General features: G+C 32.6%; 1 protein-coding gene across 1 annotated transcript in view; it reads left to right on the top strand.

Moving 5' to 3' along the window:
• WAC (WW domain containing adaptor with coiled-coil) overlaps positions 1 to 26,110 on the top strand; it is a 101,998-nt gene that overhangs the window by 26,760 nt on the left and 49,128 nt on the right. Inside the window, exon 4 of the mRNA XM_074269538.1 lies at positions 23,849 to 23,961. Coding sequence (XP_074125639.1) covers positions 23,849 to 23,961 — 113 coding nt within the window. The remainder of the gene's footprint in view (positions 1 to 23,848; positions 23,962 to 26,110) is intronic.

The raw sequence follows: 26,110 nt of genomic DNA on the forward strand, positions 1-26,110 counted from the left end.
TTGGAGGATCTGGATTCAAAGCCTGTCCTTTCAACTTCCTATCTGAAATTTAGGCAAGTGATTTAACTTCTCTGGACTTCATTTTATTTGTTTAAAAAAATTTTGTTTATATTAGACTAGATTACTTTTAAGAGCTCTAAATCTGGGATCCTATGCCTGTTTGATTACTTGGTATTTATGTCCAAAGGCAATTACGTTGGTGGGCAAGATTCTAGTGATGGTGCCTAGTTACCTTCAGCTACCTTAAGTCTGGAGATCAAGTTGAAATGTGGAAGAAAGGAGACAGTTAAGAACTTCTATTCCTGGATAGATCTCTACTTAGTTGAAAATGGTTGCAGCAGTCTTTCACATATAAAAAGGTTTATGGTGAGCATTTAGTGTTTGTGGCTGTAGTTATTCCTATTTTTGCATCATTTGGTCTTATGGCTGCAAGGCACAAGGCTGAGCGCACACCAAGAAATTATACCTGAATTAGTATCTTGTATTTTACTAGACTTCTGGGTTTGGAATTGTGAGCTGGTTATCCTTTTCTGGCTCTTAAGTAGAGATACTTTAGGTTTTTGTCATAGATTTTTGTCTTAGGGAACCCTTCTTAGAATAGTGTCTTTAAATAATTGAAGAAATGCTAAGTTTTGGTTAGAAATTAGCGAAAGTAAAATTAAAATTTTCCCATCCACTTTCACCAATTCCATGAAGCCTATCCATAAACCAAAGTTAAAGACCTCGGCTTTAGGTTAATTTTGCCATTTCTTAAAATTCCAGATTTAGATGGCATATGCAGTTTTGAAGAGTGTGATGGGAAGGGACTGAATCAGTGTAATAACTGCCTTTCCCCTAGTGCTTTTTTTTTTTTTTTTTTCCTTTCATTGAAAAGTCCTTGTAAGCTGCTTCAAATGATTATATGGTTTGTATTAGTATTAAATTAGTAGACTAGAGATACCATTTAGCAATTTATTTAATTTATATCATCTTAGGTGAAATGTAGAATTATAATGATTCTATTAAAAGGACTTTTCTGAAGGACTCTATATTGCCCAGATAGAGAATTAAAACGATAGTGTGATGATGCCATTAGTTTTTGTGTTTATAATAATATCCTTAAACCTTTCTTCTTCTTAAAAGCAATTTCAATGTCTAGGAAAGATAAAATGGTTTGTATCTTAGTAGAGAAAGTTTGGGATTTTAAGTCAGAAAGCTCTCTGGGCAAATCCTGTTCATTAGCTCTATAATCTTGGGCCAAATCTGATGAAGGTCAAGGAGAAGACTTCCCACACTCTTGGAAGCAGAGTCTGATTCCCACACTCTAGGAGATTGAGTCAAGATTTCATTCTTATGTCTACCTTAGCTCTGGCTGGAGGCTCCAGAAACCTCCCCAAGAAACCTGCTCCCAGAGAAAAGGATTTACAGAAAAGAAACCTCCTCTCAGAGAAGGATTATAACTAAGAGACAACAGAACATCTACAGTTTTACCAAACCTTTTCTCAAGTTGTAGGTGCCAAATTCTCATATGAACTAACAGCCCCCTTCACATATTATAGTAAAAAGTCAATGTGAAAAGTTCCAAGAATTAAATTAGAGAATATGACACTTGAATTATTTATTTGGGTTAAAATGACATGGTTAGGTTAAAAATTTAAAATTCCTGGTGTTTTAAAATTGACCATAAACATCATATTTAAAGAACTGTGCATATGGTATGCTTATGACAAACAATAAAACTAAAGTATATATATTTCAGTGCAGCAGTCTATAGACCAACATTTAATGGATAAAATGCTAACTTTAGATTCAGGAAGAACTAGAGTCAGATCCTGTCTCAATACTTCCTATGGCTGACCACATAGTCTTTCAGAAAATGAGGTTCACACATGTAGTAACTACCCCACAAGGTTGTTGTAAGACTCAATATGAATTGAAATAACATATGTAACACATTTTACAAACTTAAAGCATTTCAATTATCACTGAGTGAGTCATTCCCTCCAACAGCATAACTGCAATTCTTTTAGTAATCCTATATTAAGTCTTGACATTTTTTTCTATAAATCTTTCACTGAAATCAATCCATAATAGAAGTTCTTAACCTGGAATTCTTATTTTTTTCTTAAATTTTTTTGATAGTTATATTGAGAAGGTATCCATAGATTTTCATTAGATTGCTAGAAGAGGGATTCATGGCACAAAAAAAGTTTAAAACTACCCTGTTCTAGATGTTTTGACATTGCACAGATTTGAAAGGTGTACTTCCTTTTCTGTTCATACTTGATAATTTTCATAGATGATTTCTGTTACACTTACATTGCATATCTTCCCATTCCTCTTTGAGCAATTGACAGCTCTTAATTCTTCAAAAATGGTTATTCTGTGTGACTACAAAACCATGTAAGAATCCTGGGGAAAATAATTTTCCAAACAAATTAATTTTTTTATTTTATTTTATTTTATTTTATTTTTTTTAATTTATTTTTTCCTGAGGCTGGGGTTAAGTGACTTGCCCAGGGTCACACAGCTAGGAAGTATTAAGTGTCTGAGACCAGATTTGAACTCAGGTCCTCCTGAATTCAGGGCTGGTGTTCTATCCACTGCGCCACCTAGCTGCCCCCAAATTAATTTTTTTAACTTATCTATATTCATATCCACCTATATGTCCAATAAGCTTCAGTAGTTTAAAATTATATACAGCTGTATATACTTTTTTCCCTTTTTCTTCAGAGAACTATCCCTGAGTAGTGGGGTACAAAGGGTTTGATTAAATTAATCAATATTTTAATAATGTCCGACATAGAGTATATATTGATGGTGGGGAGAGGAAGAGAGAGAGAAACACGGAGGGAGAGAGCAAGCCTGACTTAAGGAATAAAAGAAAAAAACTTGGGTATCAGATCTTTATCAGAGAAACTTTCTGTAACTTTTTTCCTCTTTAACCATTTCCCTTCTAATTCTAATAATTTTGTATTTTATGTCTTTTTAACTTAATGTAACTAAAAATGTCCATTTTGTCTTATGTGATCTTCTCTGTTGTTTGGTCAAATATTCTTCTGTCTAGGAGTTTAAAAAGTATTTTCTAAATTTGTCTATTATGTGCCCCTTCATATCAAATATACATTTGGAGCTTATTTTTATATATGGTGTAAGATGTTGGTAAGAATCTTTAATTTCTACCAGATCACTTTGTAATTTTCCTAGCAATTTTTGTTAGGTAGAATGTAAATCCTTTTCTCTAGTAGCTGAGGTTTGGGGGCTTACCAAATATTAAGCAACTGTATCTGGGTCCTGAGATTTTAATTCTATCCTGTTAGCTTTTTTTAATCCAGTACTAAATTATTTTGGAGTATTTTCTCTTTTTGATATTTGATATTTGATACAGTGCAACATTTGTAGATAAATAATCTTCTTTTCTTCCTGTACCAGTCACCAAACATTTAAGCCCTGATTTAATGTGAGGCAATTTTGTGATTTGTGATTGGGATGCAAATACAAATAATGAAACAATCCCTATTCTTAAGAGCATTACATTCTAAACAGAGCAAAGACACTTTGCTATGAAAGTTACAGAACTTCTTGGGTTACTTGACAAATGAAGATATGATACAAAAAGCACTTATCAGAATTTAAATTATGTATTAAATCATTACCAATCAGTTATTTAACTATTAATTGCTTATTATTTAACATTCCATGCTTTATTTAATTCCAGAAAATTCTGTTCTCTTTGGGGGGTGAGTACTTTATGATGATCAAATTAGTTGCGTGTGTTCTGTTGAATTGTGTCTTCTTTGGACATCGATTTAAAAAGGAAGCAATTTTTTAACTTTGATGAGGCAGTATGGGTACTTTGCCAAGGCTCTTTGTTCACATTGTAGTGATAATTAAAGTTGGGCATGCAGAATCTTATGTCATGGTCTTTTGTAATTAAACAAATGATATAATAGGTTGTGAAGAAGAATATGATGTATATGAGAACTTGATATTTCACTTTATGCAGCAGGGGAATTCCTGAGCAGTTTCCCCTCTCTTGGTTTTACCTTGCTTGGATTGGGATTGAGACTGGATAATCTGTACCATCATCTCCAACTCTCCAGGTATAAAGCTGATGGTGTTTGCTATTTGTTGAGATGTGTTTAAAAATCCTAAGGTGATGATCCTTGGGTCCTCACTGTAATGCATCCTAGATGATCGATTGGAGACTCCAGCTGCTCTATTGAATTGCTTGTTATTTCCATTGTAGAGTGGCTTTTAACTATCAGTTATATTCACTTTGACATTATTCTTGTAGTCTGAATATTCTGCTTAGGATTATTTTGTGCTAGACTGGTTTGTTAAAGAAAGAGGTAACACAGCATTGGACTGAACGGCCATTTTTTTCCCTTCCCTAATTTTCTGTATCCAGCATTTTTTTAAAAGCTCTTACATAAGTGCCAGTGACTGTCAATAAGGCATAAAGATTGCAAATGCAAAAACAAAACAATCCCTGATTATAAAGGTCTTATATTCTAGGTAGGGAAGTAATAACATTTTCATAGGTAGGTAAATGCAGTTATACATACAACCAATACTCAATGGAGACTAAAGGCTGAAAACCCTTTAAGAAACCAAAATCACAAGAGAAGCCTTGGAGGTGATGGGAGGGTGTGGGAAGGCACAGAGGCAGTGTCTAAAAGGACATTTATGGGAAAGTAAGTAGACCAATTTGACTAGAATATTTTTCAGGTGAGGGGTAGAATGAGTATGAAAAATAGAGCCAAATTGTGAAGGTATTTAAAAATACCAAACAGTAGAAGAGTTTCACTTTGATCCTGGAGGCAATAGAGAGCTTCTGAAGCATTTCGAGCATATGAGTGGCATTGTCAGGCCTTAGTTTTTGGAATATTTGCTTGGCAACTGTGTGAATGATTAGAGAGGGGAGAAGAGAAAGACACTTGAGGAAGAAATTACTAATTCAGAGATTGTTGCTGTAGTCTAGGTGGGAAGTAAGGTGATGGACTAGTATTGGAGTTATATGCATGGAGAGAAGGAATGAGCAATAGTAAGTAGTATTGCCTAGTATTGAGTTGGTGGTGAACAATGTGCAATCAGTCCCCTTGGAAAAACAACTTTACCCTGTTTTAAAGGATTGAGAAGCTTGTATTTTAAAGAAATGGGATGCCTCTGAAATTTTTTTGAACAAAGGAACAAGCATGATTATACATTTTTTTGAGGAGGGGGAATTGTTGTTTTGGAAGTTTTGTGGAGTATGAATTGGGGTGGAGAGGCTAGATGATAAGCAAACTTTTAAAGAGGCAATTACACTTGTCTAGGACAGATAATTACAGGCTGAATAAGAGTCTTGGCAGTTGGAGTTGAGACAAGGGGAAAATGTCAGAGAAGGTTTGGAGTTGAAATCCATAAGCCTTGGCAACTGATTGGATGAACATTTATTGGTCTAATTTCAGTTTGTAGGAAGAAATATTTGCATTTAATTTAGCAGCATAAATATGTCAAAGGCTTAATTTCAACCTTTTCTCATTTAAATAAAAGTGATATTTCATAGATTAAAGGACAACTGTGTCCTTTTAAGGCAATTAATAGAATTAAATAATTTAAGACTAGCCTGTTCTAAAGTAAGAAAATATTTTTAAATATTTAGTTTAAATAAATTTAGTTATTATAGAAATAGTTAAAATAATAATAGCTTTATTTTTAAAATGCATGTAAAGCTGTAATAGTTATCAGAGAAATAGTTTTAAAAATAATGTGGTTTAAAATAACGATTTAAAATATTAGCTTTTTATTTTCAAAATACATGCAAAGCTAGTTTTCAACATTCACCCTTGCAAAACCTTGTGTTCCAAATTTCTCTTCCTCCATTTCTTCCACCGCTTTTCCCCCTGATAGTAAGAAATCCCAATATATCTTACACATGTCCAGTTCTTCTATACACATTACCACATGGTACATGAGGAGGAAAAAAATCAAACAACAACAAAAAGGTAAAAATACTATGTTGTGAACCACACTCAGTCTCTACAATCCTAAGAGTCACGTCCATCAGAATTGATCCTTGTATAATCTTGCTATTGCTGTGTATAATGAGCTCCTGGTTCTGCCCATTTCACTTAGCATCAATTCATGTAAGTCTCTCCAGGTCTCTCTGAAATTATACTGTTGATCGTTTCTTACAGAACGATAATATTCCATGACATTCGTATACCATAATTTATTCAGCTATCCCCAACTGATTGACATCCATTCAGTTTCCAGTTCCTTGCCACTATGAAAAGGGTTGCCACAAACATTTTTGCACATGGGTCCCTTTCCCTCCTTTAGATTTCTTTGGCATATAAGCCTAGTAGAAACACTGCTGGGTCAAAGGGTGTGCAAATTATACTCTCCAACAATGTATTAGTGTCTCAGCTTTCCCACATCACCTCCAGCATTTATCATTATCTTTTCCTGTCATCTTAGCCAATTTGAGATTAAGAATCATTGAAAATGGGAAACAATTGGGGTTAGGATAAAGGCGGCTGGATAAGGAATTTGGATAACTTTTTATCCTTTTATCTTTAGTATGTTGTCATTATATCAAGTTGGAATCATCTTATTGATTAAACCATCTGTATAGGACTTAGGTACTACCAAAGTTTTAAGAGAAATAGTCACAACCTTCAAGAAGGAAGTTGTAAGGTTAATTGAGACATGTTTGGAAAAAGAATAAGGATATCTAAAATGCTCTATCTATATAATTATATACTCTCTTTATATATGCTTTTAAAACTTGTAATCCTGGACTTGCTTGTTTTTATTCAGTTTGAGAATTTCAGCATATTGAAAAGGCAGAAAAGAGCAAGTAAATCTTTAGATCTAATTTAGCTTTTATTAGTACTAAGTTGCTATCTGTTCTTATCTTATCCTTCCCCCCACTCATTTAATAATTTTGTTTTTTTAAGTTGAAAGAAAACATCACAATTCTAAAACACCTTTGATGATGTTTATGGTTTGAAGAGTGATAATTCAGTTTAGTACAACTTGTGCATTTTAAGAAAATGCATCCACTTTTATTGAAAATTTATAGACAAGAATAAAAAATCAAAAACTAATTTTTGTTACATTTGAAGTTGTGAAGAATATCTCCTTCCCTACCTTGCTTATAGAAGGCCATTTGTGGCATGTGGGCATGTGTGTAGGTATGGATACACGTGTGTATATGTATGTATAAAACCATACTGTGCATACTTCTGTTTAGTTTATCCTTTCTTTCTCTGCAGGTGTATCTTCCTTCAGAGGTCCTTTGTAGTGAATAAGCATTACTTTATAATATAATTTAAGATCTGGCATTGCTAAGTCTCCTTCCTTTACATTAGGTTTGTGTAATTTATAATCATTTAGTTCCTATTCTATGGGACTGTGCTGCATGGTGGGAGATATATAAAGGAAATAAGACAAAATCTTTACCCTTACTGAACTAATATGTTCTTGTTCATAATCAAGAATATTAAAGCAAAAAGAATTGTTATTGCCAACGGATTTGGGCTCATTTATTCCTATATAGCGTAAGTTGGATTTATTTAAAATGAACTTTTATAATGCCTATTGTTTGCCTTTCTTAGTTTTCATTTGCATTGAAGCACAGAAGGAAAGCTCTGGACTGAACAAGAATGTCCCATGAATAAGTGGAAGTAGTAGCTTGGCTGGCACTGCTTCTCCACAGCTTGATTTCTGTGTTATTTATTACGCGATATTTATTTATTATGTGATGTTTTAAAATTATCATTCTTTTAAAAAACGTTTACTGCAAAAACAATTCGTAAAATCTGCACATCTTGATCACTATTTTTCTAAGTGCACATTCAGATTAGCCTACACATTGAAAAATTAGAACAGGAAAATTATACTAATAGCATTTTGTCATAGTGCCTTCCTTCCTTCCTCTGTCCATTCTTCTTCCTCCTGTGATATATATTCTGACACTTCTTTTGTCAGTTCAAGCACAGTCATTATAATTTCATATCACTTAATTTTGTTATTGTAATATTCCATCTTCTTGTTGTTTGTCCTTCATTCTCAAAGAGGACCATGACATCAGGGAGGTGATACCATGACATTCAAGTGAATTGGGTTTGACTGAGGGAGAGCTGTGCAAAGTCACTAGCCTTTCTCTTTCAGACCCATCTGAATCCTGTGGCTAGATAATGGATCAGGACATTAGAGATGGTCCTGAATGCAGTGGGAGACCTTGGCCTTTTTAAGCTAAGGTCTTTAACTGGCCTCACTTTGACTGAGGCTATACCTATTCAGTGATTAAGGCTACTTATGCATTTCCTAACAAAAGCTTTTAATATGTTTCTGATTCTTGCTACTAGAGAGATTGCTGCTACTAGTATTTTGGCGCATATAAGACTTCTTTAGGGAGGTATGTACATATGCCTTGTTTTGGAAAGTCTGAATTAAAGAATGAGCATTTTGGTCATTTTGTTTGTATAATAAGTATAATTTGTATAATATGTATAATATGCTTCTTCAACCAATAATCATTTGTTAATTGTCTACTATTTGTTAGAAACAAATTAAAAAATGAAATTATTTATACTCAAGAAATAGCTACTCAATTGGATGTAATCTTGAAAGAAATAAAAAGAAGTAGCTAGGAGTTCAATGGATAGAGTAACCCATCCTGGATTCAGGAGTTCACGAGTTCCAGTCCAGTTTCAGATACTCACTAGCTGTGTGACCCTGGGCTAGTCCCTTAACCCAGTTTCCTTATTAATAAAATGAGCTGGAGGAAAAAAATGACGAACTAGTCTAGTATCTTTGCTAAGGAAACCCCAAATGGGGTAACAAAGAATCAGACATCACTGAAATGACTGAACAACAGCAACAATTTAAAGTGAGACTTGAAGGGGAGGAATTCAGGGAAGTCAGGAGACAGATGAGGGAGAATGGTGCAGGCATAGGGAACAATCAGAGAAAATACTGGAAGTGGGAGCTAGTATCTGATGGAGATAGGAACTGAAAATTAAAAAGGGGCCAGGTTAAAAAATGCTTAACAAATCAAATAGGATTTAATATTTGATCCTGGAGGTGCATAGGATTGTAAGTTTTTGAATAGGAGAATGGCCAGACCTACTTTAGACAGATTGATTGGGTAGTTCCATGGAGTGTGGATTTGAATGGGGAGAGATTTCCCCCAGAGAGACCATCCAGCATGCACTTCTAATAGTTCTGGTGTGAGGTGATGAGGGTTTGCATTAGGACTGTCAAAGTGTCAATGAAGACTGCAGAGAGGTCAAGAAGGATGAAAAATGTGAATAGGCTCTTAGATTTGGCACTTAAGAGGTCATCAGTATTACCGGAGCCAACAATTTTCAGTTGAAGATTCGAAGCCAACCTTGCAGAATTAAGAGAAGAGTATAGGAATCTCTTATAGACTGTACTTCTTAAGAGCTTTAGCCACCATAGAGTACCTTTGACCACTGACCTTTACAGTGTCAACTCTACCCGGCTCGCCTCCTCTGAGGCCGAAAAAGGTCTCTGCCCACAGTCTCTTGAATTTATAGTTTAATAACCAGTAGCATGCTCAAGAACAGCCACGTGTAATCTTAAGAGCCTTTATTATACCTACTCACATAATGCCCTGACTTGTCAGCTCCCTAGTGAACACCTGGTCAGAAGACCCACGTGTTCTACCAAACTCCTTACCTCTCGGCTATCCATCAGCTTGGCTTGGCTTGGCCACCCCAGGTTAGGAAGCCAGGTTAAAGAGCACCAGGTTAAAAAGAGCGACTGCTGTCTTCAGTGGGCTTATATAGGGCCTGTGAGGTCACACACACAGCCAATCATGGAGAGAGCTGTCACCCATTACAAAGCTATCTTAATATGGACAGGATCCCACCCACAGGGCAGTCCTATATGCACAGAGATTACTTATGGGCCACTCAAATCTCTTGTTGTGCTGTGCCCACCCATTTAAAGGGCCCTTACAATAGGCATTATAGATAATAGAGAAGTAGCCAGGAGACTGAAGAATCAAAGAATCAGGGGAGATATGTCAGGGGAGGCAATTTGATGGTGACTGGAGTAGAATGGGATCACTTGAGCATGTTAAAACGGTTTGCCTTGGCAAGGAGAAAGGCTCTCCTTTCATGTGAGATAGGGGTGTGAGGAGAAAGTTGTAGAAGGTATCTGATTGATGCTAGATGAAGAGGAGGGGAGAAGAGAGAGCTCTTTGGGACTGGCCTGATTTTTTTCATTGAAAGAGACAGGGTCATTTAAGGAGGTCAGAAGATTAGGTTGTGAGGAATTTGAGAAAGGGGGAAAAGGTTTGGAAAAGCCTCTGATGAATGTGACAATAAAGCAGTTATGGAGGGAGTTAAGGATTGTTTTGCTTTCAGTGAGGGCTTTATTTAGTGTTAGATTAATTAAATTACTAAGGACATAATACATAACTGGACAAAACAATAAAGGGACATTTATTAAAGGAACACAAAACACCTAGAAATAATGAAAAAAGTGGAATTGAAGTATGAATCACTTTCAGACCTCAGACTTTCATATGATCCCATACTGTAAAGCCACAGTCCTCAAAACCATATTAGTTTAAAAAACAAAACTAGAAAAGTAAGATCCATGAAGAAGACAATCAGAAATAATTGAACTCAATGTCTGATAAACCCCTAAACATAGATTATCTAAAATCTTATATTTTACACTGTAATAAACTCAAAATGAATACAGAGACTAAATATTAAAAATCATACTTTGAAAAGGAACCTGATAGATACACCTTTCATAGTTATATATAGGGAATTTAAAAAAAAGATTATTTTCATGTTTGCATTCTCTCTCTTCCACCCCATCCCTTCCCCATTGAGAAAGCAAGGCAAACTTCTTCATGGGTTATTTCTCCCCCTCTCCTCCCCCCCCAAAAAAAGTATTAAAGTGTACTCAACTACTTCTTTTATCAGGAAGTGGGGGTAGCATGTTTTATCTTGAGTCCTCTGGAATTATAGTTAAGTGATTATGTTGGTCAGAGTTCCCCAGTTTTTCAATGTTGTCTTTTTATTTATACAATAACAGTTGTATAGCTTTTATTGTATAAATTGTTCTGGTTCTCCTTATATGACAACATCAATTCATATAAGCCTTTACAGGTGTTTTTTTTTTTTTTTTTTTTAAACCATCTAGAGGTTCATTCTTACTCTGCCAGGGATAGGAGTGATTATAAATAGACAAGAAATTTATATAATATTCAATGTTAAATTGTTCTTGTGCTGCTGATATTTTCATATTTCATTTACTTCTTAGAGAAAGTAAAGATGAATGGAATAAGTGATAGGAGCCAAAAAAGAAGAAAAGCAGAAAGAGTAGGAGGTAGTGTTAAAGGAAGATGATTAGCTTTTCCTGAAACAATCATTAGTGAACTCTTGTTCACTAAACCACAAAACCACATAAAATCTTTATATTCTCAGGTATGATAGTAGAGAATGAAAAAACCAGCAGCAAGATTAGAGAGAGGTTCTGTGGGTCTTAAAGAGCACCAAACAGAGAGTTTGGTGCTTTGTAGTTCTTAATGTTATTTCTATTGAGTGATTATTTAGTGATGATTTGAAAGGTGTATCTAGAATAACTCATTTACCAAAAATTGGGGGTTGGAGGGGAGGAAAAAACATTAAGTGCTTACTATGTATTGGGCATTGTTCTAAAAGTGTATTATTTTATTGATCCTTACCAATACCTTGGGAGGTAGGTACTGCTAGTACTCTTTTTTTTTTTTTTTTTTAAACAGTTGATGAAATTGAGCTGAACTAGTTAAATGACTTTCAAGAGTCATTCAGCTATTAAATGTTTGATGCTAGATTTGAGGAGGTCTTTCTGCCTCTTAAGACCAGCATGCTATCCATTGTAGCACTTAAATTCTTCTGATTTTTGTAGTCGCTGTTGTTGTTTTAATCTAATATGCTGATACCAAAATCCATAATTGTTGACAGTCATAAAGATCAGCTAGGTATTGTCATAAGATGAACCTAAGACGTTCTTATTAACCTTTGTGCCCACATATGCTATAATCTTCCCTCCTCTGCATTCTATTAGAGTAGATTAATTTAGGCATAATTTTTTCATTTAAATTTAGGATTTAGTGTCAGAAAAGCATCTTTAATAATGGCTAGCAATTTATAAGTTTGTGTGTTATGTATAGTTATCTCATTTGATTCTCATGAACTATAGCCATGTGCTCTTATTCTTTCCATCATCATATATGTTACTTACAGTGATTAAGTGTTTTGCACAGTCACATAACTAGTGTCTGAGCAAGATTCTTATTCAAGTATTCCTATTGGGTCAGCACATTTTTCTTTGCATAATTGTATGTTTAAATTGTATGCATATTGTGTGTTTAAAAAATACCAATATAAAAGAACTTTTTTTCTCTTGAGAACAATGTGATTAAATAAGCTTTTATTTTTGAAAAAAATCCATATATCTTATTGAGGAGATTTGTAAATACTAATTGTTCAGTTCATTTGGTCAGTGTAGTTAGCCAAAACAGGTGACTTAATTTTTAAAAAATAGATATTTATTATAATAATCAAATCCTAGATTATAGTCCGTGAACATCAGAGCTTTTCAGTAGGAATCATGTTTCTATTTATGTTACTATTCACCATATGCAGTGGGAGAAAAATAAGCAAAGTTCATGTCTCTGATTTTGATAAATCCCATTCTTCTTTTTATGGGTCTGCTTAATGAATGGCACCATACTTGAATTTTCTATTAATGTTTGAATATTTTGGTTGTGTTTTGTATGGTGGTGAGAAATAATAAGTAGTGCATTAAAGGGGGGAAGTGGGAGGGAAGAGAGAAATAATATGTAATAAAAAAATAGAAAAGTGGATTGTGGAACCAAGTTGTAAAGAATTGTAAATGCCAAGAAAATTTATTTTTGATCCTAGTCAATTTAATATTTATTAAAACTTAAGCACTGGAAATAGGAAAAATACTGCTCTCAAGGAACTTAATTCTAAAGATGGGAAGAGGAAAGAAAACCTTTTAATAGGATGCTGAAAAGTAGGGGTTGGGATGCCTTGGGCTGGGAGGAAGGAAGAGCAGAAAGCATGGTCGAGGGAAATAGGTTTGCATCTCAGTTTGGAGAGAAATGAGAATTAATGATAATTCACTGTATTGAATAGAGGAGTGACATCAGATCAAAACAGTTGGATAATAGTTTTGATATGTGGAGTAAAAATGAAGTCTAGAACATGTGAAGTATAACTCAATGACTGAAAGGATGGTGGTGATTTTCATAGAAATAGAGAGGTTGGGAAGAAGGGTAGGTTTTTGTGAAAGAATTAAGGAGAATTCTGTCTTAGAGATTCCAACTCATCATTCCTGTTCATCCAGTGCATATCACTCTATCCCACTTAAAATGAATGGGGGAAGTAGGATTTTCACTTCCTGGGTAATGTTTTGGGTATACTGTAAAGTGATTTGTGTGCTGAAAGATGGATATTATGGAGGGGATAAATTTTATCTAGTGCCAAAATGACATTTGTTTAGAATTACATAGAGTAGTCAATGTACTTATAATCCAGGTAAGGGCAAGGAGTTTGCTGTAGGAGGGAGTAGAATGGAAAAGTCTGGACTATAATGGGTAAAGCTTAAATTATATGGATATGTTGGTTATATTTCCACTCTCTGATTACTTGATCACATACCTCTTTGTGGCACATCAACAACTTTTTCTCTGTCTCTGTCTCTCCCCCTGTCCCTCCCTTTTCTTCTTCTCCTCTCCCTTCCCCCCACCTTTTTCATATGCCATTTAATGTAGCTGAATTCACCTGCTCAATGTAATACTATCTTTCAGTATTTAGTACTTAATGGGTTTAAGTGGCTTTTTGGAGCTACTGAAAGAATTACTAGAAGTGATTCCATCCATTAACTGGTTTCTTTAAGGAAGATTTATGGAAAAACAGGCTAAGAAAGAAAAGAAAGCTTATATTTTTATCAGTGAAGAGACCTAGATTAATGAAACTAGATGCTTCAGAATGTTTAGACTCCTACTATTATTAACTGTTTTAGAAGTGAGTAGTATTAGTTTCATTTGAATCATTGTTACAAAGCAGCTTAATTTCTAATTGTTGTATCATATTTGTCTCATTCTCAGGTATATTATATTCTAATGGACTCTAGTTATTTAAATTAGGTTAATTGAATTTTGATAATTTCTAAAATTAACTAATATTCATTTATTATGATTTTTGCTTTTTAATGTGAGAATTTAATTTAAATTTTCATTGTCAAGTATGTTTTAAGGTAAAAGATTATTAGAAAAGAAAACAAGAAAAATGAATATTTAAAGACTTTGACATGTGAATAAATTTATATTATTTATTATTATACCATAACTTTAAAGTTTATATAAACTAATGTGTTCTTTATTGTCCTTGTTCTTGTGATCCTTTTTGATGTGTGTATGTCTGTGTGTATGTTTTGTGAGTATAAAATCAGGTTTTTTGTTTTGTCTATAATTACATGGTTGTACTTTGAATACCTTTTTTTTTTTTTTTGGTTCCTCTTTTTCCCTGCTCTGCATTATTTTATATATATGGGGCTTTCAATTTAGTTTAATTTTCTTATTTTACAATAACATTGCTTCATTTAGAGATCATAATTTGTCCATTCTCTCATCTTCAAACTTTTTTTTGTTTATCTTTTTGGGGTGATGGCAGTCTATTTCAAATAGTGTTCATTCAAATGTTTATACATTTATACAGACTTCTTTTTTTTCTCCTGTCAATAACTTTATAATGTATTCTTGTTCAGAGGTAATCAAAATGGATCAAAAAAGATCGATTTTATCTCTAATCATATAATTCTATTATGTTCTCTAAGACAATTGGACCTGTTCATAACTCTGACAGCAGTATAATAGCATTATTGTTCCACAGTTAATCCATTTGAGTTTTAATTGCTTTTTTACTTAATAATGATAGTTGTCAGATATTAAGAATTGGCTTAATCTGTGAGATTCTGAGCATTCTCTGACTTGTCTGACTTGTTAACATTATAAGTTTACCTTTTAGTTATTTTGTTTAAACTTTCCCCCACTCATCTAGTCCATTATCTGCCCAATTTCTAGTGTCGTCATGTAACATTTAGAAATAAGTTTCGTATTAAAGATAGCTTGCCAAATATTATAGTTTTTCCTGATGCAGAAATGAATTTACTTGGACATATCTTTGTTATAATTCTTATTTTTATATAATCCCACTAAAGAACAAGGATTAAGTGATTACACAATAAACTATAAATTTTCTGGGAAAGGAGTGTGCTTATTAACTAAGGTTTATCATAACCTACTATATATAGGTGGCCAGTTTGCTATGAATTCACTTTATAGTACTGAACATAATTTAGTCTGTCCTTGGTGATTGAGAAGATAATTTGAGATTTTGTTGTGGGTTAGAAGTAGGAGTTTGAATAGGAAAGGCCAAAAGAAAGATGGTGAGAGTCTTTATTTGTTGTAGTGTCTTTTAAAATAAACTATTTGTAATCTAAAGATTACAAAGTACATTGTTCTTACATTGCAAAATTATTAGGGAAAGTGCAGTTGTATATTTTTGACTAACATTTGTTGTACAATTTTAGTACAAAAATGAGTATAACTTCCAATAATAGCACTTGTTAGAATGAAATGGGGAGAATAATTAAAAATTAGACATGTGTGGGTCCACATACAAATGCACATATTATTATTTGTATGCCAGAAGATACTAGAAAGGCTTTAATTGAATTTAAAGTAGTATATGATATTTATGTGGGTACTAGGTGGAACAGTCAGACATTATGAAACAACAAAGAAGGTTCTGCAGTGGAAGAGCATTGGGCTCAGAGTCAGGAAAACTTCCGTTGGGCTCAGACACCAGCTTAGTAACCTTGGATTGAGCAAGTCACTTACCCCTGTTTGGCTCAGTTCTTCATCTGTAAAGTGAGGTAGAGAAGGAAACAGTAAATCAAACCAGTGTATTGGCCAAGAACAAAAATGATATTTATGTGGTTAACAGTGAAGAATTTAATTTTCCAAATTATGCTAGACAATTTAAGTAGGCAGTTTACTCTGTGTGTGTCTTGTACTATGGATATTGTAGATGTCTGATTTGGGCTCAGAATTAAAGGGAGGCAAGAGTTGTCTTTATGGAGATACGATATCAAACTTGCCACAGACACCAATTTATTTAGTTAATATTTATATTTATTTAATATTTTAGTTAATTATTTAGGCAGTATTCTTGTTGACTGACCATGGAGAAGTATGACTTTGAGTCATGTAACAATAGCTTCTCTGAAAAAATTAAATTGAATATTACCAGATGGTAATGGTTCATTGTGAGTTTGTATAGAATGCATAAGGAAATCTGAATAAAAAATAAAGGATTTCACTTAGGAAATAAAATGGTTTGAAAAAGATGATAGGTTTTTCAGAAGACAAAAGCAAAAGATAACTGTTGAATGAGTTCTCATAGCGACATAGTGGTGTTAAAAAAGAATATCCAACATAGTGGGTGGCACATTTGTGGAGGATGTGAATAAGAGAGTAATTATTTTAAGATTATTATTTTCTGCTTTATAAAACTAATTTTTTCCCTTGTAATTCCTCCCCTCTTCTATCTCCCCAGCATATGACTGAGGATAGGAAGGGAAACTAAACTGATTTGTTGAAAATACTTTGCATTACATAACTCTGATAAGGCCTAATATTCATAAGCCTTTACAAATAGATAAACAGTGGATATGAATAAACAGTTCTTTAAAAACAAAATCATAGGCTTTTATAATTATATGAAAGATTGTTTGAAATCACTAGTAATAAAAATGCAAATCAAAACAACTGCTGTTGTACTCATTCCCCAAAAGACTGATATGATGAGAATAGACTTGTTCTGGCCATTCTGGGAAGCAATTTAGGAGTTAGACCAAAAAAATAAAATATCCATATCCTATTTCCCAGAGATGTTCTTGAAAGACACAAGAAAGAATACAGTCAAGGAATTCAGATTGCTTCCACAAAAAATGTTATGCATGTTTAATCAAAGAGATGGAAAAAAAAATAGCTCATTGATTAGAATATTTCCCCACCTGCCCCCCAGGCAGTTGGAGTGACTTGCCCAGGATAACATAGTTTGAAAGCCTTAAGTGCCTGAGGCCAGTTTGAACTCAGGTCCTCTTGACTTCAACACTAGTACTCCTCACCTAGCTGCCCCTGGAGTAAAGTTTAAATTAAATTGTGGTAAATTATTGTAATGCAGTATTATTGTATTATGAGAAATGATGGATATGAAGAATCTAGAGAAATACTGGAAGACATTCAGAGTGAAGCCATACATAAAGCATTAATTATAATGTAATTACAGAAACAACCACAAATGAAATGGAATGTTGTTACCTAAAGAGAAAAAGAGTATACCTCCCTCCCTTCTTTGCAGAGCTGGGAATTATGGGTGGGTAATATTGCTTATATTATCAAACACAGTAGATTGACTTAGTTTTGTTTTTTCTCCCTACTCTATCTATTTTTGTTAGAAAAGAAAGGACTGTTGATTGTGTTTGGGAGAAGGGAGAATGTATTCAGTCAAGTAAAAACCAAAATATGTTAAGTAAAAAATTTTTTATAAAAGACATATTATGTAATTCTTGGTTATTTGTTACTGGTAATTGTTGAGCTCTTAGTATATTATGCAATTTAAAGTTCTGAACTATTACATATATTACCTATACAACCAATGTTAGCCAAAGATATTACTATATCTTTATTATATATTATATATATTTATTTTATAGTAGCATTTCTTTTGCATGTTCTTAGCACTTTTCCCAAGTTATTTTTCCTCTGTGAAGAAAATAAAAAAAATTAAGGTCTTTAAGATATTTTTGCTTTTTATCTTGTTTTATCTTTATGGGATGGAATAACAATTTCTTTTTTATTCTTTATTGTTGATGTCATTTGATTATTAATGTCATTTATTTCATATTTCCAATCACTCTTTTGAAATAACCCTTATTGCAATCTCAGAATAAATCCTCATCAATAATGCAAAAACATGGTCAAATTACTAAGCTTTTATAAAGTATCTGCTTTGTAAAGTGCAGGACATACAAAAAAAGGCAGAAGACATTCTTATTCTTAATAGGACTCACAGTCCTGGGCAGACAAAATGCAAACAACTTGTCTATTTAAATTTAAATATTTAAATTGTCTATTTAAAAAAAGCTATATTACAGGAGCATAGGGATGGAATATGACAGTGCATATAACACTGCTAATTCCCCCTATCTTTCTAAAAGATGGATCTTTTAAAAATATTTTACTTTGAATTTAAATATTAAATATTAAAGCATTGCTCTACAGGTAGCATACACAAAAGAAACTGAGTCTTCATTTCATACAGCTTGCTTTTCTTTTCAAAGTACATTTTATACATTACTTTTGAAATTGTCCTGTTTGTCTACGCTTCTTTCTGAACTATGAATTTTGAAGTGTTTAAATGGCTCTCTTTGTTTTCTTAATTACTATTGCTAATCCTCCCATCTGGCATTCATAGAACTTTGTTTTGGGGGTTCCTTTCAGGAAATATTTTTTGGGGGAAATCTATATTTATCTTGTGCTAATTAGTAAGGACAGTTTTCATTTTGTAATTTCTTGAAACAATGTTCAAGCTTCCCCCCCCCCCATCTCCCAAATAATTGCTTTGTGATAGCCCAGTGATTTTGATTTCTCTTTGACTTATTTTCCAGACCAGTTATTTATTATTATGTTAGGTAACTTACATTTTATTTTCTACTTTAAATATATTTTGATTCCCGTATTTCTTTGTGTTTCATGTAATCACAGGGTAAGTGACATGGTGGGTTCCAAACTTGGATTAATAGGAAGACTTGTTTTCCTGGGTTCAAATTTGGCTTCAAACTCTAGTTGTATGCCCATGGACAAGTCATTTAACCTCTCTCTGTCTTGATTTCCTCATTTCTAAAATGGAGTAGTAATAATATCTACCTCCCTGACTTGGTGTAAGGATCAAATGAGATAATATTTGTAAAGCTCAATCTAAATGTTAAAAAGTGCTATTTAAATACCATTATTATTATTATTTAATATTTGTATTTTTTCAGAATTTTATTTTATATCTTACATCATTCCTTCTAGTTATTCATGGAGTCCTTATTTATTATTAGGAAGTTGGGTTTTTGAATAATTATTTTAAAACAGAACTTGTATTTAGCAGCTGTTGGGTTAGATTGTTTCTTTCTTTCATTCTGAGGCAATTGGGGTTAAGTGACTTGCCCAGGGTGTCACTGTTAGGCAGTATTAAGTGAGACAAGATTTGAACTCAGGTCCTCCTGATTTCAGGGCTAGTGCTCTATCCACTGCCCCTTAGGTTTTCTTTCTAAAACATTACTGTTCTTTCTTATCATAAATACCTTCCTCCGAAAAGTAGGCATCATCTTGAAGCCAGAGAAACATTTTATTTCATTGTATTTTTATTTTTTTTAGATTTTTTTTTTTTTTTTTTTTTTTTTTTTTTTTTTTTTGAGGCTGGGTCCTCCTGAATTCAGGAGGCTCTATCCACTGCGCCACCTAGCTGCCCCTCATTGTATTTTTAAATGTCAGTAATCTTCAGCTTAAAGAATGAGCATAATTTGAAACTATATATTAGAATCAGACCAGATAATGTGCAGATTGCATAATGAATGCTTGTTAACTACATAGTATCAGAGTATCAGACTTGAGTTAGCTTCGTCCTAGGGCCCAATCCAGTTTATTTGTAAATGAATGTGTCCAGACTAACCCACTTAGACCATCATATCTACTGTCATCAGACTATGCTTCAGCTTCACATATAACTCTAGCCATTCTGCCCAGACCTGTCATTTTTTTGCCTATTACCCTATGTGTACCATCTCCTCCCACCACCTAAACCACCACAGAACAAAACAGCTGTCCTTAATCACAACTGCTCTATGTGTTTTCTTTCCCAATTAGAATATAAACTTGTACACAGGAACTGATTTTTTTGTTATAATATTTCTATCTTATGTAGGAAGCACTGTGCACAGCATGTAAATGCTTAATAAATGTTAATTCGTTGATTCATTCATTTATTGTTCACTTTTGCTCCTATTGTTAATAGCATCTTCAGCTTGCAGTTATCTTTAATTCAGTAGTCAAATCTGTAAATCCATTGAACTAAGTATATAAATTGTAGCACTTTGCATTATACTGAAATAGACAGTTAAATGAGGATATCATTGTCTATATAATCCAGCAGCTGCTTAGTAAAAGTTAAATTAATATTCAATTAAGACCACTTTTATAGAAGTATTTCAAAATTTTTGTTGAATATAGTTTACTAATTGTATCCCTTAATACAGAAGTAGACTGTGGTATTTTCATTTAACTGTCTTACTTCAACATATTGCAATGTGTTAGTTTGCATATGCCTGGTTCAGTGGCATACAGATTTTGATAAGTGGCTTAAAAAGATAATTGCATGCTTATAGATGATAAAAAGCAAGCAACCATTATTAATTTGTATGCTAAATGTTAGTAAAGTTTTGATTTTTTTTCTTTTTCAGATTAAAAATCAAATTTAAGTTCTAATATTTTCCCCTTATGGCCCAAAGAATCATCATGTGCACATCTTACTTTGGAGCTATATGGCTTTACGGGATTGAAACTTCTAAGTTTTTACTTCTCAAATATGAACTTGATGTTATACATTCTTTTTTTATCCTGTTATTTCTCCCTTCTTCATATGCCTTTTAAAACCAGTGTATCAGGTTTTTATACATGACCACTTTAACTGAACAAATGTTTGCATCTATATTTCATTATTTCATGCCAAATCATTTGGTTGTACTGTAGCTCTAGAATTCTATAATTTTTTATGGCCTTACCCCCTCATGTTATTTGAACTAATGGTGGACCCAGCCATGTTGTAGAAAGCACACAAGACTTGGAAATAGATTAATTTACTCTCTTCTCTTTCAACTTACTTAAATCTCTCAGGTCTTCAGTTTTCTTATCTCTAAAATGAGATGACTGAAATAATAAGCTCTAAATTTTTTTTACCTTAAGAAATGAGATTTAATATGTAGGAAATGCCTAGGATATTTTCTGAGAAACATTCTGGAGCAAAAAGAGTGATCATTGTCATTACAAAAAATATTAACCTTTCAGAAAATTAGAAATTCCCAGGAGATTTTTCAGTTGCAAGAAATGAATTGTACCAAATTAAGGGGTGAAGTTAGAGCCATTAAGTAGTATGGTTTACTTGATTTTCCTTTTGAATTTTCATCTAATTTAAATTAAGTAACAAATTGCCAATTGGTTTTATTTTTAATATTTCTTGCTTAGAAACAGAGCAAGTCAAGGATGTTTGCTTATGGCGTATAGCATCCTTGTTTGGCAAATTCTGGTTAGTCTTGGACTTAATTGATGGCAATTTAGTTCACAGGGATAGAGCCTAGAATTAGTCTTCTACTTTATTAACTCCTGCTCTTTTCTAACAATAGCAACAAATTTAAAATATCTAATTATTATTATTATTTTTTTTAGAAATCTCTGCTTATTTATAATCATTTAATCAGGACACTTGAGCTTACATACAAAGCATAGCTATATAGTAGTATAAATAAATTGCATAACTGTTACACCTTTGTCTGGAAGGTGAAGTTTTGTTTTTTTTTCCTCCCACTAAGTAAAACAGCAACAGCAACCAAAAAACCCAAATTATGTGGTTATGAGGAACATTTTTATTTTGTGATGTGTTTTTTTTCATTTGTCTTTTAAAAAAAAATTGTTACTGCATTTTACATTCGGAACTATCTCCCCACTTCTGCACCAGAGAAGTCCACCATTTGACACAAATTCTTGTGTGTATGTAACCATAGTAAATGTACATCTATTCATCACCTCTTTCTCTGGAAGTAGATGACATCTTCTTTCATGGGTCTTTTGCAGTTGATTTGAATATTTATAATAATGCTCTTAAAAACTTCATTCACAATTGCTCTATAAACTATTGCTCTTACTGTATAGAGTAAATCTGCTCATTTCATTCTTTGCTTCATGCAAGTCTTTGCATATTTTTCTAAAATCAACCTGCTCATTTTTTCTTACAGCACATATTTCATCAAAAATCATATGCCATGGCTTGCTTAGCTTTTATCCAATTAATGGACCTCACCTCGATTTCCAGTTCTTTGCCACTCCAAAGAGAGCTGCCATAAATATTTCACAATATGGAAATTCTTTTTTCCTCTTTCCCTGATCTGCTTGGGAAACAGATCTACTAAAGCAATATTATAGGGTCAAAGGATGTACACAGTTTTATAAGTCTTCTGGGCATAATTCCAAATTGCTTTTCAAAATGGTTAGATAAGTTCCTAGTTCCATCAAGTGTATGTTTTCAAAATTGTTGCAAAAGAGTTACGTATTTGCTTCAAAGACAAAGTGATAGGGGAATAAGCCAGGAATAGATAAAACCATGGTTAGAAACAATAAATGGTACCCGCTAGAGAGAGGAACTAATTCTTAGAGTTTAATAGGAAAAGAGGTAGTGGGGTGTACCCTAAGAAGTTAACAAAGTTTGAAATATCACTTGAAGTTTATGTCATTATCAAATTTAGTCTCATAAATACCTGAGAATGCCGTCTTTTGTCTTGTAGGAACATTTTTTCCACATTATGGTTGTTTTACAATTCTCTGATCACAGTGTACAATAGCATCTTAATTAATCCTTCTCTCTTGTAATCTGTCCTGCATGCCATAAGGTTAAGGGTTCTCAAGGATTATTTTGATGCTTTGATTCCCTTGTTTAGAAATAATTTCCTACCAAATAACATTTAAACATAATAGTGTAACATTCTAAGATATGGCCCAAACCTATCTTTCCAGCTTTGTGTACTATTCTCTTTAAAATTTTCTGCTTCAGACAGATGGTTTACATGTTCTTCACTTTCCTACGCTTGCCTGGGCTTCAACTCTTACTGTACCTACCCATGTGTTATCCATTCCATCATCTTTGACAACAGCTTTCTCCAGCCATCTCAGCTAGGCAACCTGTATATGTATATTTAAATGCCTGAACTATATTTTTGTCTATTAATAATCTCTGCCTTATGAAATTTCTTTTGTATTGTTATTGTCTTTGTAAGTTTATATTTTGTTTTTCCAGATGGATTATCATTTAGGTGTGAATAACTTTTGGCCTATTTATGCTTTTTTATTTCACACAGCATCTTTATATACATAGGGCTTAATGAAGTTTTTATTGGTAATTCCTTAAATTGCTTTTACAGTGCAAGATTAGCGCTTTCCATAAAAGTTCTGCAATTTGGGGGATGAATTAAACCAAAAAAGGAATCCTTAAATTTAAAGAAGTTCTATAGTTGAATTCATCTGTAAAACAAGTTATTTTATGGCATGGATAGTCATTCTTTGAGTAATTTGTTTGGGATATTTAAACTTTCTTATAATAAGTAAAGTGTCACATTTTACCAAAAAAGATAGCACAGCTAGCTATCTTAACTAGTTTACTAGTTAACATATTCTTGAAAATTATAGCTGAGATTTCTCCAAAAGTAAAATATATGCTATTATATGGTATATATGAGCCAAATTGGGTCTATCACATTTACAATATTTTCACAAGTTTAATTAATGGATAATAGTATGAGCATTTATTTGCATTATTTATAGATAATAATCAAGATTATAAATTGAGTTTTCACATCTTTGAGTCAGAATAAAATATAGAGATAAAGTTTTATGTTATACTTCTACACAAATTTAATTTGAAAAATAATTTCTTTTTAGGGACCAGTTACTCTCCACAAGAAAATTCACATAACCACAGTGCTCTTCATAGTTCAAATTCACATTCTTCTAATCCAAGCAATAATCCAAATCCAAGCAAAACTTCAGACGCAGTAAGTATACAGTATTACCTAGTTATAAATTATCCTTTAATCTGAATTCTTTATTCTTAAAGTTTGTTTAATAACTTATTCAGAATTAAATTAGGTTTAGCTCAAGTGTACTATAATTGATTGCTAATTCCCTCTTCTAGCAAACAAAGATGTTTCACTGTTAAAATTGAGAACTTTAGGGGAGTGGATAATGTTTCAGTATTCTAGAAGCATTATAACCAAAAGTGTAATTTACATATATATATACTTGAGCTTCAGATGAAAATCTTTGGAATCAATTTGGTGAGTGATCCTTGAAATTATCTATGTAGCTAATAAGCTTATTCTTAAATTATTTTGGTATTTCATTCTAATATTTCACTCCAAGAAGTATGCAACTCCATGTCCTTCCAGCTTCTCAGGATTTTATTTTGAAAAAAAATTTAGGACAATTAGCTGTTCAATATAGTCATTATTGAATACCAGCAGGATTTTAAGGAATAACTATAAATCAGCTTTTATCTGAAAGTCTACAAAGAAGATAATCTAAATCCTAAATCTTTTTTTTTTTTTTTTTTTTTTTTTTTTTAAATGTATGTACACACTTTTAAATAACAGATGCTTTTTCTTTCTCTGTTATGGAAATATGTAGAAAGAAATTATATAGAAATTAACTGAATTGAAATTAGTTTGAATTCATTTCTATATAATGATTATTTTGTTTCCTCTGAGAATATATACCTAGGTCCAAAAAATTTCACTTTTTTCTCTATTAAATGGGAAAAAAAAAAAGGTGAGGTTACAAAAAAAGTCTTTTTATTCTGTTTTTTGATTGTTGCAAAAGGTTAGAGGCAAGAGGTTGGAGAAGCTGTATACCACTTTGTATTTGTGAAGTGGGCCAGAGGTTTTGATAAACTTTGGTCAGAAGAACAAGTTGTTCTGTAAATAAGTCATAGAAATACCCTAATCATATCTAGCAAATTTCATTAAATTTTAAGTTTTTTTGTTTTATTAATTTTAAGTTAATTCATAGTATCTTTAAAGGAAGGAGGGAGAGAGGATCTGCATATTAGGAGTATAGTTTATTTTTTTTTATTTTTTTACTTAAAGAGGAAAAAAAAGGGATAGAGATTTGGCAGGTTCTCTAATTCTTTGCAAAGAAAAAAAGACATTTACAAAAGTCTGTAGGGAATAGCACTTGTTGCTTCACTTGGATAAAAAAAGTAGATATTTTCCCTTATTGTCAAATAACAGAATATTTTGTGATAGTAGGGAGGAAAATATCTTGCTATCTAGCACCTTTGAGGACATTGGATATCAAATCACAAACAGAATTAATCATCTTTTCCCTAACCTGATACAAGTGATGGGCAGAGTAAAGAATCAACAATTTCCAAAAGACTGGGGACAGTTCTGTCTTCCATAGTGGCAGAGTGATTTGGTAGATCCTCTAAGATGATGCTTAATTTTCTTAGAAGAGTAGAGAGTGAGTCAGAATCACTTGGATCCAAATCCAAGCTTTATCACTAATATTTATTATACCTAGATGGAAATCTTAACATTTTTTAACTTCTCTGGGTTTTAAACTTAATGTTTATTAAGCAAGGAGATTAGTGTTCCAAATCTTTCATCTTAAATAATTACATTTTGTTAGTTTCTGATTCGAAATAATTTCAATTTTTACCCCTAATTGAATTCAGACATTAGAGGTCTACCAGATGAGATATTTTTTGATCACATTTCCAGTGTCATTTCTCAGACTATTTTATGAGCCTTTTTATTGTCTCTGGTATGGGGTGATGACTTGGGATGGAATCAAATTTATAGGTTCACTTTAGCCCAGAGCTAGACTCTGAACACAATTTATCCTTAAGACCTGCTTCTCTTTTATTGGGCTAAGTTTTAGTTTAGTCTTTTCAGTCAAATTTATTATAAAGAAATTTAAATCAAAGCTTTTTAGACATAATATTTTAATATTTTTGCTTTGCCATAATAAAACAAAAAATGTATTCTATACCAGTTAGTTTAGAATCAATAATTCTACTTTTCATGATTTTAGATCCAACTTATTAATCTCATCTTTCAAAAAACTGTTTCAAAAGGGATTAGATAGTGAAATATGGAGGTAGTGTTTTTCATATATCTTTGTTATAATAATCAAAATACATGG

Source organism: Sminthopsis crassicaudata, chromosome 5 (assembly GCF_048593235.1).
Source record: "Sminthopsis crassicaudata isolate SCR6 chromosome 5, ASM4859323v1, whole genome shotgun sequence".
NCBI classification, from domain to species: domain Eukaryota; kingdom Metazoa; phylum Chordata; class Mammalia; order Dasyuromorphia; family Dasyuridae; genus Sminthopsis; species Sminthopsis crassicaudata.